Source organism: Chaetodon auriga, chromosome 5 (genome assembly GCF_051107435.1).
Source record: "Chaetodon auriga isolate fChaAug3 chromosome 5, fChaAug3.hap1, whole genome shotgun sequence".
In the NCBI taxonomy this organism is placed as follows: Eukaryota; Metazoa; Chordata; class Actinopteri; order Chaetodontiformes; family Chaetodontidae; genus Chaetodon; species Chaetodon auriga.
In genome coordinates this window covers 5,990,680-6,009,334 of record NC_135078.1, presented here as the reverse complement: position 1 = coordinate 6,009,334, position 18,655 = coordinate 5,990,680, and the positions used below count along the sequence as shown (strand labels likewise).

General features: G+C 41.7%; 2 protein-coding genes and 1 non-coding gene across 3 annotated transcripts; 1 reads left to right on the top strand and 2 right to left on the bottom strand.

Annotated features, from left to right (window-relative positions):
* Positions 1 to 225: 225 nt before the first annotated feature.
* LOC143320732 (cytotoxic granule associated RNA binding protein TIA1-like) lies at positions 226 to 10,454 on the bottom strand. The gene is made up of 12 exons (XM_076730611.1): positions 10,245 to 10,454; positions 9,381 to 9,477; positions 9,034 to 9,132; positions 7,315 to 7,369; positions 6,385 to 6,472; positions 6,112 to 6,187; positions 5,754 to 5,862; positions 5,567 to 5,662; positions 4,533 to 4,617; positions 3,980 to 4,118; positions 3,180 to 3,331; positions 226 to 1,598 (listed from the first exon to the last, which is right to left on the bottom strand). The coding sequence occupies exons 1-12, from the start codon at positions 10,268 to 10,270 to the stop codon at positions 1,460 to 1,462; spliced, it is 1,161 nt and encodes a 386-aa protein (XP_076586726.1). The 5' UTR covers positions 10,271 to 10,454; the 3' UTR covers positions 226 to 1,459.
* Positions 10,455 to 10,836: 382 nt separating this feature from the next.
* On the bottom strand, positions 10,837 to 10,907 carry trnag-ccc (transfer RNA glycine (anticodon CCC)). The gene has a single exon. It is a non-coding gene; the product is annotated as a tRNA-Gly (tRNA).
* Positions 10,908 to 11,611: 704 nt separating this feature from the next.
* Positions 11,612 to 17,449, top strand: rchy1 (ring finger and CHY zinc finger domain containing 1). Its single transcript, XM_076731764.1, has 9 exons — positions 11,612 to 11,690; positions 12,575 to 12,694; positions 13,984 to 14,099; positions 14,544 to 14,622; positions 14,735 to 14,779; positions 14,879 to 14,937; positions 15,202 to 15,231; positions 15,473 to 15,593; positions 15,767 to 17,449. Exons 1-9 carry the CDS (start codon positions 11,640 to 11,642, stop codon positions 15,980 to 15,982), a joined length of 837 nt encoding a protein of 278 aa, XP_076587879.1. The 5' UTR covers positions 11,612 to 11,639; the 3' UTR covers positions 15,983 to 17,449.
* The last annotated feature ends 1,206 nt before the right edge of the window (positions 17,450 to 18,655 follow it).

Sequence of the window (18,655 nt, the reverse complement as noted above, 5' to 3'; positions counted from 1 at the left end):
GTGGTGAACCTCTCTCCATCCTCACTTCTAAACAACTGAGTCTTTCCAGGATGCCCCTTTCATACCCAATCATGATACTATCACCTGTTACCAATCAACCTGTTTACCTGAGGAATGTTCCAAACAGGTGTTTTTGGAGAAGTTTTCAGAAGCAGTTGTTGAAAGAAAGCTCAAAAAAAGTTCCCTGGAATAAGCCCTCCATGAGAAAAAGGAAACCAAACACAGTGTGCATTAGCATTTTAATTGGACAAAGCAAGAAAACACTGATTACAGTAGCAGAGTCATCAGTTCTCAGGGCTAACACCTTTCTAAACAAAGGGGTCTGAAAATGTCTGTAGGCACTGCCTAATTAAAAAGAGTATCTTGTCAGGTAAAAGAAACCAGCTCTATAAGGCAACAGTTTAAATGTAGGCCTCCCCATTTCTCTGGCAAAAAGAGCAAGTGTAAAGGTTGAATCCACTCAGATTTTCTGATATAAAATTCTGGCGTTTCAATAGATATTTAAAAACCATCAGAAGTGTCAAACATGTTCACCCTTTAACATTTGAGTTGTGTTAAATTTTAAGTATGCACTGCATGGCAATGCTATCTTATCCCTGCATGGAAGAATCGTGTGTTTGCACTGTGCCAGCGTCACATTTGATAGTGTCACTCTGCTACGTACAATGTTGTTGTTGAGTTAACTGTCGAGTTATCAAAACAAAAAAGAAAGCAAGCACCCACAGTTAACAGTAGCATTTTACTTACATTGTTTCAAATGAATGGTTATTTACATGTGGCGAAAAGATTTGAGGCTGTCCGAAAGATATGAAGGAGAGATGGAATGCAAAAAGGAAAACGCTCCTGGTTGTCAAATTTGTCCAAGTACAAGAGAGGAAAAAACTGTGCAATATTTATCTGCCCTTACAGAGAAACAGCAGTGGCAACAATCCCTGCAATTGATTTTAATCCAAGAGAAAATGAGAACAAATTAAGCAGATTTCCATTCCTCAAATAATAACTAAGGTTCATAACTTAGCATGACTCAGACTTCAACAGTTTCTTTAAAAAAAATGACAAACCTCTCTGTGGCTGTGTGAGAGGAAAGATGTGAAAATGGAAGCAATTTGTAAAACCCGAGAAAAAAAAAAAAATCAAAAAGTTTCTCCTTTACAGTTTTATACTCATTTACAGTTAACTTAAAAATGGTAAGAGCCCTGGTTCATGGCCAGTCTTGCCTACCACAAAGGGTGTAAATACCTGTGTGGGTCAAATTGCTCCTCCCTGGCTCCTGTTACCTCAACCCCCCCCATGAAATCCCATTTACATCTCCTACAGACGTCAACCTTCCCATTAGGTTCCACATCCCAGTAAAAGTCTTAGTCCTGCCACAAATGGAGGCGGTGTTACACAGCCCCACGGGGCACCGTACAGCCAACAGGAGGCTGATGGTTGACAAATCTCCCACCCTGCCCACTTATCAGTGTGTGGGGTATCCAGCGGCTCCCATACCGGGCTGGTTGGCTAGCATACTCCCATTCAATCCCTGTGTAGGCTCCATAACCCCACCGTTACTGATGGCGCTCATGCCAGTCCACCCAGCACTGGCCGGTAAGTGACTGTAAAAAACAAGGTAAAGAGAGAGAGAGAGACAGAGAGAGAGAGACAGAAAGACAAAATGCCTGCAGGTTAGAAGAGACAAGGCGAAAGGGAGCAAAAGGGACGGTTTATATTAGCGCTACTAGAATCTGGACAGGCTAGAATGAGAACGAGAAGGCAAACAGAGTTATCAGAGGTTGTGAGGATGAGGCAGGCTGGGCAAAAATCAAGCTAGCAAAACACAGGGGAAAAAAAAGGAGGCTCTTTGGAAGGGCCAAAGGTAAGTGTAATTTGATTAAACATGGGTGGACAAGCAGACAAAGAGCATACAGGCTAAGCGCAGCAAGCTAAATATTCCTTTCTACCCCCACCCTCCCAACTGCTGACAACCATAAACACACAACAACTGTCCCCAGCCTACAGGCAGATAAGCCTACTGTATACAAGAATGTAGATTATCCTCATTCCTCCTGCAGCACATCTACATTTGGCCACAAAGAAAAAAAAATAATTCATGTAAAAAAATTCACCGAATTCACATGATGTGTATTTAAGTCTTGATTCTTCATTCATATAATAAAACTAAATTCTAAGTTCAGTGTGGAGATAAGACAGCTTATAGAGGATAAAGTTTTAGCTTCAAATTTCAAGTCAAGAGAGGCCTGTAGCCTCTGTCTCAGGAGTTGTGCATTTACTGTACATTCGCCAACCAAGCGTTCATTACCTCACGCTTTTGGACAGAGCCTATTCATACAGCTGGTCACCAAGAATTTTAGACTGTCAACAACATATGGCCTCTCCTTTATTTTTCTTGGGTGCACAAAATGTCACTGCACATAGGCTGTCTAAAGAACAACAAAATTTGATAACAACCTACAAATGATATTTAACATGTCCTACTGACATTCATATACAGGTGAAATCCTCAAGGTATACGTAATGAAATCAAAAAGAAAACGTAAAAAGCTATGACATGAATGTAGACATACAAAACAACTGAACAGCCTTAGAGAACACAGTCCTTACACACAGCAGGCAATCTTACAAAGAGGGAAATGAATTCTTCATCAACAGACCGTCTCCAGGTGTGGACAGTGAGCGAGCTTTTAGCATTCACCTCGTTCAGTCAATTTCTCAATTATCCTTAATTTATCAAATCTCAAAAATAGAAGCTTTTAGCTAGTTGAAGTCAGTTTTCTTACAATCATTTTGGGAAAAGACTGAAGTTTTGAACTATTGGGGGGCAAAAACATTTCGGAACCAAAGGCTGAAGTTACTAGGATGTGTGATGCACTGAGCAGTAATGACCTCTGAAACATGATAAACAACAAAATTAAAGTTCAGATTGTTCTGTGTATGTGTGTGTGTGTGTGTGTGTGTGTGTGTATCTGTGTGTGTATTTATTTCTCAATCCTCTCAAGATGAGCATGGTGAGGGGCTGGCGAGGAGGAGGAGGAGGATGTAGGGTTGGGGGAGGGAGGTCATGGCTCCCTCCTGTGGCCAGTGATGGCTCTTGCTGACCCGGTCTTGAAGGGGTACTCTGGTGGTTCTGGAGTAGAAGGAGGCGGTGAAGGGAGCCCTGTGCACACCGTGCTACTTACTTGAAGCCCTGCTGGTTCCAAGCCTGGCCGTAGACGCCGTAGGTGGGGACCTGCCACCCATTAGGGACATACTGGCTGATCTGGGGCCCATTGCCGTACCACTGGCCCCACTGGCCGTAGGGCTGGGCTGCTGGGAAGCTCATCTTGTTCTGCTGTGGGGTACAGGACAACAACTATCACTTAAGGCAGCAGTTTGAGAGGACTTTTTAGTATTTTAACTACATATGAAAGCTAACTACTGTATATAACACACAATTCTAAGCCTTGAGATGAACAACTGCTCGTATACAAGCAGCCGTGTTCTCCTGTAAAACATAAACAATACACAGAGTGCAGATCTTTCACGTGCCGTTCAGGGGTTTATCTGTACAGGCACAATTCATGACTTCCTTCTCCTGCTGGGAACTTGAAAAACTTCTACATATATAACTGACTGGACAAGCATGAGGTCACCATGTGATGCAATCATGTGTTTTTAAAAACACCACTTGAGCCAAAGCAAATCAGTCCATGACTCCAAGAATCAATGCCAATAGGAGGAGCATCGCTCCCATTAAAGGCACAGTGAAATGGGAAAAAAATACTTCAAATACCATTTTTAAGTTCAGAATGCACATTTCTCCCTGATTAACGTGCCATTGAAATGCACTTGAACAATCACTGCCTGTTACATAACACTGAAGCTATATGATGCACCGCAGCACTAACTTGCAGATGTGATCTTATGCTTTTGTTGTCCAACGAGCTAAGAAGACAGCGGCTGTTCTCTTTAGGTACAGTGCTGTATATGGTGTCCTTACCTGGGGCATAGGCATCTGCTGCATGGGGTTCATCATGTCTGGGGTCTCTTTACCCCAGTAGCATTTGACTATGTGGCCCTCTATTGAGGTGCCATTCACTGACACAATGGCATGGGCTGCTGACTCATGGGAGTTAAACCTGGACAAAAACAGAAGGGGGGAGAGAGTCTGAGGACACGCTGAAGCTCATTTGATAAATATTTACTCAGCAATGGTGACCACACCACCACTGGACATCTGTTCTGTTGAATATTTATTAGAAAGACTACGTGGACACTCAAGAAACATACAGAACTATCATTTAAGTTGTCATTGAGTCCTTAATGAGTCATTAAAAACAAATTATATATATAGTTCTAAATAACAGTGTTCAGAGTACTATAGGACTATTCTCTCCCTACAACCAAAGTGTCAGTCCTTGATTATACATCTTGAATAAAAATCGGCAAGACCGAAGATTACAGAGGACCAGCATCAAGAACTAGCACAACATACTTTGATCATGCTCAGAAGAAAAGATAAAAACAGAAGTAAACATGAAACTTCCACACACCTCACAAATGAATAGCCTTTGTCTGGGAACACTCTGATCTCCATGATTTGTCCAAAGGGAGAGAAGGTCTGTCTCATCAGTTGCTCTGAAATTCAAACAGAAAGACATCGTTTTGATGTGGGTTCATGTGTGATGAAAAAAAAAACCTTGCTGTATCAGAGATCTGGCATGCCAACATCCACAGGTCTGAGTCTCTATGTGGTTGTAAAGTTACATTCAAAGATCACTTTTGCTCCTAACACCTAACGCCTTACCTTTTTAAAATAGTGCTCACTGGCTTTCGTCAGTAAACAGCTTATTTGCCTCGTCCACATGCACACAAGTACTTTTTAAAACACTATTTTTTTCTCCTTCATTCTCACAAAAAATTCCAACCACACAAGCACTGTTTAAAAAAAGCATCTCTGTCCATATGAAAATACAAAAACACAACTGAAGTGCCATCAAAAGCATGCCGAACCAATAGGCAGTGATATAACCCCGGCCCTAACGCCATGTTGGCCAATCAGAAACCTGAAAAAAGCAATTACTGGTAGGCTACCAGCAACTAGAGGTCTGACCGGGTCAGGTCAGAGTGTTGGATTATGTACGAGTGACCTCTGTGGCACATTCTGACACCTTTGTTCCTCAGTACAGTGGAAGAGTATCTGGACATTTATGGGTCAACATATAAGAAAGAAAGTCCTATTAGCAAGGTAAGCGCTAGCATTGGTGAGTGCTAGCATTATTTAGCCACATCTGCCATTGCACAAAATCGCCTCATGTGAACAACAGAGTTAACAGCGCACACCCTGTTCTCCTGTCTACACATCAACACTGCAAACAGATTCTGAATATCTTCATCCTGCATTGAATTTTCCTGAAGGTCCCTTTTCAGGAACCCAAAAAACGGACTGTGTGTGGACGGAAGGCTACGACACATAGAAAGAACTGCAGTTTTAAAAAAAATCACCTGTGCACATGTGGACTAGGCCTCATGTCTCTTTGAACACTGCTACATTTCCCTGATACTACCAGCAGCTGTATTTCATTACCTGTCAGTCCAGTGCTGACTCCTCCACAATACACAGTGCAGTTACTGGGGCTGGACTGATTCACTACTTCATCAAAGGATAGGTGCTTGGAGTTATCTGCCAGGAGAAGACAGAGACACTGTTACTGTTAAGACACGAATCCATCCGTCAACGTGAACAAGCAAAGCAAACAGAAATGACAACGCACTTTCATAGGTGGTCTTTGGGGCAGGGGGCTTTCTTGTGGCCCAGTTAGTTCGAATCTGTCTGCCTCCTAACCACTGCCCACCCATCTGCTGAATGGCGTTCTCTGCATCCTGCAAGAACGAGAAAATCGGGTTATTCCATCAAACTGGGGAGTAATGACATCAAATCTAAAACACACTCCTTTAAAGCACACAGTCACGTGTGAAAATGCAACTTCAAACATCCCAAATATTTAGTATAAAAAGAGATAAATGCTGCTTTATGAAGATGTCAGTACCATAAGAACCCAACCAATAACAGCAGAATTACTGTTGCACTGAGATTAATAAGTTGGTGAGTCATTTCGTCTCTGTACTAACCCATTTGTTGAAGAAAGACACAAAGCCATAGCCTTTAGATTTCCCTGTAGCCATATCTTTCACGACACGAGCATCTCTGTGGACAAACACACCAACAGGAGCACATTAAAGCAGCACAACACAAGTAATGAGTGCAAAAAGTGTAGAAGAATGATGGCTTAGTCTTCTGTTCTTGATAGGTTTTCATAGCATGAGGCAGAGCAGGGGATAATAATACCTCCTATTCAGTTTCCCCATAAAGAAAATCTCAAATAAGTCAATCTTGATACTTACGATATTCTGCCGAATGGACCGAAGGCAGCTTTGACGTCTTCTGTAGTTATTTCTGGGCTGAGGTCTCCAACGAAGACATGAAAATGATCTATGGGGGGGGGGGGGGCATAGTTTAGACATGTTTAGACATTCTATTCCAAGTTTTAATACTTTTTTCCAAGATTGTGACTTCCTGTCTAGGATTGCTGATTTTTATAACAGTTTGTCAATGGCAGCAGGACAGAAGGAGACATCATGGTAATAGTACATTCCAGACTAGAGCGACATGACTACATGAAGTATGTTAGCATATATGCACGGAGAATCTTTTACTTATTCACTTTCCAATTCATCAACATTTCTGTTCTAATGAAACTGATTCTCCCAGTGTGTTAATGTCAGTATATATATGCCCACTGACAAGCACTAGTGTTCATTTTGTAAGCTATTTATTTTATTAGTCTTCGTCCTGTGTCAGATGTCTTTTGTTAGTTTTTGTTTGTTTGTTTAAGTCAGTTTTTGTTTTGAAGAGTCTGAGCATTTTAGTCTCATCTTGGTCAAAGGAATCTGTACCTGTTTAAGTATCTGTGTATTCTATCCATGAAAATAATATTTTAGTCTTTTTAAGACATGTAAGATTGTCTCTTATGATCACATGAAAACACAGGTTGAATGAATCAGTCCTGATATGACGGGTACTCTCAGCACAGGAAACATGAACGCAGCATTAAATACATACTTCATCTCTTCTTTTCTGTCAGTGAAAATGAAGTGAGATTTCGGTTAAGTTTTTTATTTTTTAAACTACATTTTGGCCTTTTCCTCACTAATACTGCATGTTGATAATGTCACAGTGTTCCACGTCTCGTCTTAGTTGTGGGGAAAAAAAGGTCACTGACAAATATTTGACCTCAGTTTTCATTAATCAAGTTAACACAGACTTGTACTTACTACTTGTGTCTTTTTTCTGGCTGGTTGGCGTCGTGGCCCAGTTGACTTTGACCTCCTGCAGAAAGGGGCAGAGAAAGAACACGACAGGTGGGGTATGTTTACATCACTTACAGTGAAACCTGCGAATCTCCACTACAAGGGTGCATAATTTAACTACTGCCTTGAAACTACTTAAACTATCAAATCTATTTTATAAGAGACTTTAAATTCAATGTGATATGGTGCCTTATCACCTACTTGTTTGCTGTGTATGTCAAGTGACATTGTGCAAGAAAATTTACTCTTTATCAAATCTGAAGGTCGAAATTAACTCAACAGAAATTAACTGCAACTGGCCTTCATAACTACATATGGGAATTTCTTAGCAACAAAGCAAAGATTATAACCACACTATGATAGGCGGGGGCATCAATCCAGGGTTGAAACATCATGTTGGGAGATATAAGTCAATAACAACAAATGCACACATTAATGAACACCTAGTGTGGTTTGTCAGCTCAGCATCAGTCACTGGATTTTCCTGTTTATGCCCTAGCACCGAATCCAGAGCCTCAACTCATCATTACACCATCCAGCACCACTTTAACATTAACTATAAGGCCCTGAGGTCTTTCAAATGCTGCAGATTAAATTGTTAATGCTTGTTTTTTCTATATGCTCCAACTTTGTCCAGCAAGACTTTTTGTTTTGCTGTCTTTCCAATGCAGCTTACACGGGCTTGAAGATTTCGTCGACAGCACAGCACTAGCTTCTACGGTGGACCACTGAATTATATTTCTATCATTTATTTCTTCTTCTCAAACCTCTCTTTGATCGAAACACGCCAGCACTCCCCCACACCTCACACTGCAGCTTCACACATCACATTGGGTTTTAAGATATACTATGAAGGAATTGTGGTTACGGTTTGTAAACAACATTCACACTTGGATTCAAATCGGCTCAACTTCACCAGAAGCTCACTGCTTGTACGTCCACTGTATCTACTATTATAGTTAAATTTGTTGTAATGGAAAGTCCAATACTTTAGCCAATTAACCAAGCTGTCAGCACCTACCTGTCCAACAGAAAACAGCCCAACTCCAAGTCGCTCTTGATACCATCCAAGCCAACCCCAGATTTATTTTTGTTTTGGAACGAGCGTTGTCCACTTGGCGTTTCGCTTCCATATTTATGCATTATTTCCGTAATTCCTCTGGGATGTGTGCTGCTTACTGATTGGCACTTGGTTGCTACCTCTTTTTAAATTCCTGATCTCACCTCACGCACCGTTATTAACTGGACACTACACACCAAGTGCCCAAATGTTGCCCAGAGACGGACCAAACACAGCAAAATAATAAGAAGAAACTAGAAGCAGAGGGCAGGGTGCAGATAAATACACCAGCAAATTACTTCTAAGGGCATAAGTGCTGCCTGAGAGGGATTACTTTTAAACAGATCTATATATTGTTTTTTGGAAAATCAACCATAGTACTTACGAGGCCATAACAAAACCAATTATGCCAACAGCAATGGCTCTGTGGCAGTAGTAATGCTCTAAAATGTTCGAAATCTGATCTGGACCCTACAGCTTCCCCTAGTTAATGGAATATACATGCTAGCAATCCACTAGTATTTTTCATTTATTTCTACGTTTACTTCAGAAGGCACACAACCTAAATCCCCCATACCCAAAGCCCACCCATCCCCACTCACCCTGTAGACACGATAGCTTACCTTACCCATTATTTTCCTTCCATTCATAGCTGCCAAAGAGGCAGCAGCATGCCTGTGGTCATAGAACTCCACAAAGCAGTACGGATCATTTCCAGCTGTCTGTCAACGGGAAAGCAAGACTGATATTAAGTCCACAACAAAGGTGACATTTTAATCACTGCAGATAACAAGGGCCACCTACTGTAGTTAGGGGTGTCAGGCCTGATATAAAAGACTGGGAGAGGAAAATCAACAGCACGCACATGTGTAGATTGAGACATTAATAAGCAGCACCACCACCTTTCAGGCCACTGTTGAATACCATTTCCTATAGTCAAACATTATATACCAGGGAGGATGACACTCACATCAACTATCATTTTACAGCTCTTGCATGGTCCTATCTGTGTGAAGACCTGCAGGATGAGGGGCTCGGTGACATCCCTGGACAGATTCCCCACATACCTGCAAACAAGGAAAGAGATGGGGGAATTGAGTCTTTGTCAAACAGGAAGTAGCATGCAAACAAAGGCTAGTTAACCGGGCTAGCTACAACCCACAACAATTCCCTATATTTACACAAAAAAACAATTGATACTGGACTAAAGACTATTGGGGATAGTCTTAATTTTGCAAAAACTACTCGAGTATGGTCACTCTCTCACTGGAGCTGTCCCGGGCCGACTCTCCGAGCGTTGACGTGGCTTGTCTGCCAGCTAGCTAAAGATAACGCTAGCCGGTTCAAAAGGGCCTCATGCTTTAAGTGGGTTGGCAACTAACGACATTTTAGAAAATTACTTCCCTAAACTGACGGTTTAGCCTGTCTATTGATAAGAAAATACAACTATTTTGGGAAATAAAACATTCATTCAATAAAATGTGTGCATTTTAGAAGAAGTGACTGGCTAGCTGCGTTTGTATCTTTAGCTAAAGATAACTAGCATTAGCTAGCCCTGCAGTTTCATTTTCAGCCGAGTTACGGTTCCGTCTATTTATACGACTAAATAAAATGGAACTTTACGTTCATGTCGAAACTGATATGTGTCTTCCTACAGTTAGAAACGTCGATATTGTTGCCATGAAATTGCGACACAAATGAAATGTATTCTGGGAGCTAAATTACAAGGTTTGGTAGTTTTTAATTGAAACAACAACGTGGAAACATTTTGGACGCGCCGTAGTTACACGGAGCCTTCCTCATCCAGGACATAGACAGGGCCGCTGTTACTCACAAGGTTCTGGGTTGATCGTCCTCCATCGTCAAGGTTTAGTGGTCGCGTCCTGAGAGGTCTTTAATCCAATGACATACAATGTGGTTTGTGCTGAACTTGAGCGAACGCGAACGTAAAGGTTATATCTACTAATTAATGATAAATCGGTGGCCGATTCTGCTCTCTCACACACTGCAGACAGCCCCAGTCTGATGCAAACAATAGGAAGTTGAAGATGGCGGAGGAGCGGCGTCAGCAGCGTCAACCTGCGCGCTGAAATGAAGCCAAAATCAAGCGCTCTTTCTCCAACACACGTAAAAGCGCCTCCACATCTGTAAAGCGTATGCCGCAAATACAGCGAGTTTTGTAGCTTTGTATAACTGTGTAAAGTAATATGTTTCATTAGCTTATCCGTGGTCGTGAGTATATAAGTGCAAAACGTTTGAGGAAATTGCAGCTGGTCACATCTGGGAAAGGCACGTAACTCACTTATATATTTTAGAAGATACCATGTAGATACGTTGTTACGTACTTCAGCATTTTTTGCCACACTTCATCATCAAGTGATCGTACATTTTTACGTTTTAATATGTACTTACTGCAGCAAAACGCGTGCGCCGCCCGGGAATCGAACCCGGGTCGCAAGAATGGGAATCTTGCATGATACCACTACACCAGCGGCGCTGTAAGAACGCTTGCCCAGACTAGTCTTTATCAAGGCAGATGTAAGGGGAATCGTTGAAAAAAGAAAAAGAAAAGAAAAGAAAGCACAAAAACAGCCGAAAACATCTATTGCTGCAAAATTTGAAACGATAACCAAATTCATTATTTGGTGCAAACCCATTAATGTTAAATTCAAAGCAAGACATTTTTATTCTCCTAAAAGAATTCTAGAATTGTATCTATAACTTCAACATTCATTAAAAAAAAAGTTTCACTTGAACGTGAAAATGACATGATTTGAATTCTAAACATTGAACAGAGAAGAGAGGAAGGGAACTGAGCCACTGACTGATTCCGCCATAAGACCTTGCTTGTCGTAGCTATTCATTTTTCAACATATAAACAGTAAAAGTAATGTAATTTGCTAACATAGCATATGTGGCAAGAATGCATGTGCTGCTGGACCACCTATGGCTCTCAAACGAAGGAGGGCAGTATTGCTGTGTCACTGTCAAAAAAAAGAAGAAGAAGATTTTGATACCGACGTCATCGCACTCGAAGAAGAGACATATATGAAAAATATAGATGCAGTCCAGCAGACTACACGGCACGCCCACTGTACATCACGACACACCTCCTTAATTTAGTTTTATTGCGTGAAGCGAACCGCTTCGAGGGTGTATCATGTCGTAGGCGTGTCCTGTAACTACTGTGTGTCCGCAGATAAACCTACTAGCAAAAATTGGAGGAGACATGGCTTCCCCAGCGGGTTGTGAACATTATGTGCGCAGCTGCTTATTGAAAGTGAGTTAACTTTTTGAAATGTATTGTTGATATTTGCCTGACATGCATTCTGGAGGTATATTGGTGTTAAATATGTCACACTGTAACGCTGCTGCAACGAGTGGTGCTAATTTACTGTATAACGTTAGCTCTGATAGCGACCACTCAGAGCTAGCTAAGGCTAGTTAATGAACACTGTGTTAAACGCTCGCCAGCAACACAGCTTCTGTTATACTTTTATGACGTATTAGTTAGTGTCTTATATGTTTCTTATATGTTAGCGGCAGTAGCTTAGTCTATAAGGACTTGGCTTAGGGGCCAGAGGGTGGCCGATTTTAGTCCAGCTTTAAACAGTCCATACGGAGCTTGGACTGGTAGCTGGGGAGGTGCCAGTTCATCTCCGGGGCACTGCAAATGCCCTTGAGCAAGCCACCTAACCCATAACCGGTTGGTGCGCTGTTCTGTGTGGCAGACTAATCCCTCTGACGTCTCTCCACATGTGTCACACGTGTATAGGTTCGTGTGTGTGTGTGTGTGTGTGTGTGTGTGTAAAATGAAAAAATGTGGAAGTGAAAAAATTAACTTCCCCAAGGGGACAAATAAGAACAATTATTATTATTATTATTATTATTATTATTATTATTATTATTATTAAAATATGAGGGCAACAGAGTTAGAGTGTTTATTTTAGGTTTCTGTTAAATTAGCTTATCTCTCACTGTGTCAGTTATTCGTGTTGGTTGTTTATGACATTTATGGAAAGACAAAGTATGTGAAACTTTCACTGTACTTTTCTCTAACCTTCCAGTTTTGCAGCAGACAGAAATCATTTATTGTTGAGGCTAACCTACCCGTCATGCTCCTGTCCATGCCCCATGTAATCACACGTTTCCTGTGTACTGCAGGCACCGTGCTGTGGTAAACTGTATGTGTGTCGGCTGTGCCATGATGCAGAGGAGAACCACCAGATGGACCGCTTCAAAGTCAAAGAGGTGCAGTGCTCCGAGTGTCACACAGTGCAGCAGGTAACTGAGAAAAGCAGCTGATATGTTTCAGTTCCACCTAACGCTAACCCCTAACCCTATCAAGGGCCTTTTAAATTTACTGAACCGAAAACTTATCACACTAACCTCTGCCATGACTGGACCTGCTTCTCTCTGGTGAGGCATTTGATGTCAGATGGTGATGATGATGATGATGATGATGCTACTACATGCAGCTGGCTTTCTTGGCAAAAGTAGGTTTCAAAAAGAGCTGCTCTTAGCAGATTGTTGCTTTGCAGCTCAATGATTTCATCTCGTAGGTTATCAGGTACATCAGCTGGCTCCAAATTAAACAGCAAATATGTTCAGTTCCTTTTGTTTACTTGAAACCTCTCACCAAACACCTGAAGGAGTTTTCACACCCAGCAGCATATTCAGATGTTATAGTATCTTTTGTTCTTGCAGAGCAGGAAAGTGAAAAGAAAGAAAAAGTGTTTCCTCTTCACAGTTGCTTTAATTTCACTTCAAATGATTTCACATTTAAAAGCAGAGAGCTGTGAAGCTGCTGGAGCTTGAGGTTCAGCTCTCAGAGGTTCTTGGTCTTGTCCACCATGAAGGCCAAATCACACAGACACTTGCTGTCACTGAGGTTCCACGTCTGGTTTTCCTTCATCTCTGTGACAAACTTGCCTGTGTAACACTGTCTCTGTCAGAATGTGGTCTTGTGAAAGCTCCAAACTCCAACGAAAAGCGTGAATTGTCTTGCAGGCCAGCTCAAACGGCCACATATGGCCCAGAGAAAGATTTGCTGGGCTTTGTGTCATAGTTGGCACAGACAAACAGCATACTTTGCAGACCGGATTAGCACTGTGGTGTCACTTTTGAGATATCCAAACCAGCATATACCTGACTTCACGTTACCTTGTTTGTCAACAATTTCATCAGCATTGGAGGTTTTGTGTTCTTCTTTTTAAACTGGTGTTTGATTAATTGATCATACTGTCTCCCTTTTGTTGCACTTATGGATTATGAGTCATAATTGACTCCAGTAAAATATACCCTGAGGTCTGTTTCTGTCCCTCCGCTGTGGGCTTTGCTCTGAAGTTGCACCGCTGTCCACTGCCTGCGTGGAGGAGCTCAGCCCCACCCTCCTGCAAACGGGCAGTGACACAGAGGCAGCACACCGACTGGCTGTTGTCGTGTTTATTTCTCCTATCCATATTAAGGGAAAATGTCATGTGTCGAGATTGTTTTATAGCGCAGTCCTAGTATGTAGTGGTTTGCTCATATCAAATAAAACAAAAGTATAAATGGAAAATATCACCCTTTAGGCGCAGCAGACTTGCCAGCAGTGTCGTGTGCAGTTTGGGGAGTATTACTGCGACATTTGCCACTTGTTCGACAAGGATAAGAAGCAGTACCACTGTCAGCCCTGTGGGATATGCAGGTGAGCAATAGTAGAGTTCTAAATCTTAAATTCTCGTTACGAATCTTTTTACATTAGTAGCCTTAGCTGAACATGTTAACAGTGATATGAATATAATAAAATTAAAGGTTTTTAAGTGTCATGCTACAGTATGTGTTGATATTTCATCCTGACAACAAAACTATGGTGCAGTGTGGTTCTGCCAATGACTTGTCCTGTAAAGAAGCAGAATACATTATGACCAGGGAGATATAAATATGTGAGACTTTGTCAGGTTTTTGCGGTAAAAACAGTAATTACTAGATAAAGAAACCCTGATTGCCGCTGACGGTTTTGCTTTTACTTCAGTGTATTGAAGTAACTCACAACCCGCGTTTGTGTGATGCCCTCTAACATCCATTGACGTTATCCAAGCATGAGGTGATTATCATCTGTGTCAGTGACGCTGTGTTGTGGGCCCTACAGGATTGGGCCAAGGGAGAAGTATTTCCATTGTGAGAAGTGCAACCTGTGCTTAGCCCAGGATCTACGGGGGAACCACAAGGTGATTATTACCCTGCACCTGCTCCTGACACACACACATCATAAGTATTGTGTATGATGAGCGAATGAGTATCTTCACTGCTGTCATTACAATCTTTTTTTTTATGTTTCAGTGTGTCGAGAACGTGTCGAGGCAGAACTGCCCAGTGTGTATGGAGGTAAGAAAACATATATTACATTAGGGGACAAGGGATATTGGATTTTACTGCAATCCTTGACTCTCTACTATATGATAAGATTTTCTTTTGTATGCACAGGATATTCACACGTCCAGAATTGGAGCTCACGTTCTTCCATGCGGCCATCTTTTACACAAGTACGACTCATCATACTCTAAATACTTGTAGCTGGGGATTGTGGGACTGAGTCGTATCTCAACTTCAATTACTTTACAGGAAAAATACATGAATCTAAGACATGACAGACTTCTGTGCAGATTGATTATGTACTGTGTATGTACTGTTTGGACTAATGCATCAAAGTGTCATATTTTCAAGCTCCCCATTACCATTCAATTGTAGTAGTAGTTCTCCTATGACATAGATGTAACAATTAATGTGTTTGTTCTTGTTCTCTGCAGGACTTGCTTTGATGACATGGTCAGAACAGGGTATGTCTAATAAGTCTTTTTTTTCTGGTAATTGTTTTGTTGAGTAAAGTGGTTTGACATAAACAATTCAGGCCTTGCTGGAACACTTGAGTCCTTGAGTCAGTGTTTATAAGCCATTGAGGCTACAGTCAGCTTCCTCCAGCAAGCTGATTTTTATAAACAGCATGTACACGAGACACGTGGCTTTCTATGGTTACTTGCATGGTGCGGCACTAAATCTAAGTTTCCTTATTTATTTTAGAGCATATCGCTGCCCTCTGTGTATGCACTCTGCCTGGAACATGGAGGACCACTGGGATCAGATAGACAAAGAGATTGCCCAGTCACCAATGCCCACTGAATATCAGGGAGCTACTATCAAAGTAAGACTTCAATAAAACAATAACATGTAAAAATTGGGTTGAATTACTGTCTCACTTTTTAGACATGACATGCCCAATATTTTGAATTCATTCAATCCAATTTGTACAATTCAATAAAAATGGACCTGGATGAGTTACATTTAAACGTGTGCTTTTGTTTTTCCTCACTCTAGATTATATGTAATGACTGCCAAGCCCACTGCATAGTGCCTTTCCATGTGCTGGGGATGAAGTGCAGCAGCTGTGGCTCCTACAACACAGCACAGGACGGAGGACTCATCCAGCAGCCTCAGCAACAGCAGCAGCCAGAGCAGGACACTGAGAATGAGGCAGAAACGGACACAGAGCCAGAGCAGCAGGATCAACCTCAGTCACCCACGGCACATTAAAATGACAACCAAATCGTACGGGTGACAAATATAAGACATTGGCTGCTGCACTTACTCGTAGTAACTTACACTGAGTGTAACAGTAGACTGAGCCGATGCGCCTAGATTGTACATATTACAAAAAAAAATCCATCTATTTTCTGTACCTTCTTATCCTCTTCAGGGCTGGAACCTATCCCAGCATGCACTGGGTGAGATGAAAGGTACACCCTGGACATGTTGCCAGTCTATCACAGGACAAAGACATATCCACCAACATAGAGCAGTTAGAGTCATAGTCCATCTGACCACCCAGGAAGGTCTCGTTGATGGGTAACAGTCTAACCACTGAGCCACTGTGTGGCACCATGACAAAACAAAAAAGAAAAAGAAAAGAGCATGTTAACTGGTCGAGGTTGTACAGCACCAGACCGGCTGATTGTTTTCTGTTAAGCTCAGGCACAGCACTGTGTGTCCTATTTAAAAGCTCTAAGTAAGGCTTTGTGAGAACAAAGTGTGTCATCTGGTTATATATACGGTTTCCGCCCATGTGGATAAAACACTACACCAATTGTGAAAATGTGTCAGAAGCAAATAAGAATTAAAAGTAGTCTGAGGAAGAAGTCTATGTGATTAACAAAGTAGTAAGTCTGCACATTAACTGGCAGCATGGCACAAGGAAATGTGGTGCACAAGCAAGATTTGTAGATAATTCGGCGTTAGTGATAGTGGAACTCACACAGGGAATTCAAGATGAAGGAGTCCGAGAAATGTTCACAGGGCATTTGTGTAGGGAAAGAAAATCCAAGGGGTGCAGTTTCTGGCCTCTGTGGACTGTCGTCTCGTGTTTGGGTTTTTTTTTTTCTTTTTTTCTGCATAAATGCTGTGTGAGTCCAGGATTTTACAGATAGCCTTTTTCTGAATTTGACTTGGTCTGTATTTTCATTTCTGAGTGCGGATGGCACTCTTGATAATTTATTATTTATAACCAGTGCTACAGGTGAAGAAATGTATTGAATATAGCCTGTGAAATTCTTGTTGAGAGGTACAAACTGTGATCCAAATATAAACAAAAGGGCACCTTCATCAACATAATTCAAAACACAGGTTTTGACCCTGCTGTCACTCCCAAAATGACTTAAACCTGAGGTGTAACAGGCCAGTAATAGTCCAAAAATAGTGATTGGGCCTTTAACTTGCTCGTTTTCTAAAGCCAGCCAAGAAGATGACACGTGGTACGCCTGAAATGTGTTCGAAGTCTTGCCTGCTTGTTTTGATAAATTGATGTGACATGATTACAGCTGCAACACACACGCTTTTAGAGCATTTTCTCGTCATACATACATCTGTACTGTAATTTCTGGCATGGCTGCAGAAGGCCCTTATTTCCGGTACCATAATTGCATCTTTATCATTTGCAGGTAAAGTTTGGTTACATTTGCAATGGCAGTAATACAAACTCCCAATAAACAGCATAATTTTACTTAACACTCATATTGTGTTGTATTCTGAGCCAATGACTGAAAACATTTTCATTTTCAGTTGCTCACACAAATACATTTGAGGTGTTGTCAGCCGTGGTGTTAATTCTCTACATCAGCAGCACTTCAGTTTTACCCTTCCAAGAGTTGAAACACTTCCACTGTACAGTCCCAATTCCAAAACATGTATTCAGGATGCCCCTTTCATAGCCATCATGATACTATCACCTGTTACCAATGAACCTGTTTACCTGTGGAATGTTCCAAACAGATGTTTTTAGAGAATTCCACATCTTTCCCGGTCTTTAGTTGCTCCTCTCCCAACTTGTTTGAAGTGTTGTGCTGCATCAAATTAAGAATAAGCAGATATTTACAAAAATCAATGAAGTTGATGAGGCATAACATTAAATATATTGCCTTTGTACTAGTTTCAGCTGGGTATGTGTCAAAAAGGATCAGCAAGTGATGTCATTCTGTTTTATTTGTGTTTTACACAACATCCCAACTTTCTGGAATCAGGGTTGTATTTACATAGCAGTCATGTACAATAGCACCATTCTAACAGAATTACCACTGATGAAGTAAATGTGGAATCAAAGTTAAAATGTAGTCTAGATATTGAGACTTATATATTACAATGATCAAGTATCAGAAGAACACTACCTGTTTGTACAACACTAACGTGGACTGAACCCATAACCTGAAGTGGATAACTGCTTCTGTTCTGGGTCAAATGCTATCTCCTCTAGGTGGTTCAGGCTCAGGGGTCGTGAACCGGAAAGTGAAACAAACAGGAACACCAGTCAGGGTGGTTCCGATGGGGATTGGCATGGGTGGGGCCGCGGAGGATGGTGGAGGTGTGGATTTGATGATGTGGGGAGGAAAGGGTGGAGTGGCACCCTGGGGGACTCCTTGGTATGTGGTGGTGGTAACTTGTGGTTGGTGTGTGCCATCAGTGCCTGTGATTATGTCAGTTCCTGTAAGCCCGGGGTGTAGTGAGACCTCTGTATCTGGTACAATGTGCTCAGTGTCAGTGTTCATTGAGTCCGGTGCAGGATCAGAATCAGGCATATCCTGAGAAATGTCTATGCCCAGAGCAGTTTGTGAATGATCATCTGGCATGGGCTGTAAAGCATCCGTGTCAGTGGAGGTTTCTGGGTCCTCGGGGTCTGGCAGGGCTGAAGTATCGAGGGCGGCCAGAGAAGGCCCTGCT

Excerpts from the sequence above, each read along its gene's own strand:
- LOC143320732 (XM_076730611.1), bottom strand. The coding sequence starts at position 10,270 with ATGGAGGACGATCAACCCAGAACCTT. Across the intron at positions 6,188-6,384 it reads GGTCCATTCGGCAGAATATC|AGATGCTCGTGTCGTGAAAG; the intron begins GTAAGTATCAAG and ends GTTTGTCCACAG. Across the intron at positions 4,618-5,566 it reads AGTCAGCACTGGACTGACAG|AGCAACTGATGAGACAGACC; the intron begins GTAATGAAATAC and ends TTTGAATTTCAG.
- rchy1 (XM_076731764.1), top strand. The coding sequence starts at position 11,640 with ATGGCTTCCCCAGCGGGTTGTGAACATTATGTGCGCAGCTGCTTATTG. Across the intron at positions 12,695-13,983 it reads AGTGTCACACAGTGCAGCAG|GCGCAGCAGACTTGCCAGCA; the intron begins GTAACTGAGAAA and ends ATCACCCTTTAG. Across the intron at positions 14,938-15,201 it reads TGCGGCCATCTTTTACACAA|GACTTGCTTTGATGACATGG; the intron begins GTACGACTCATC and ends TGTTCTCTGCAG.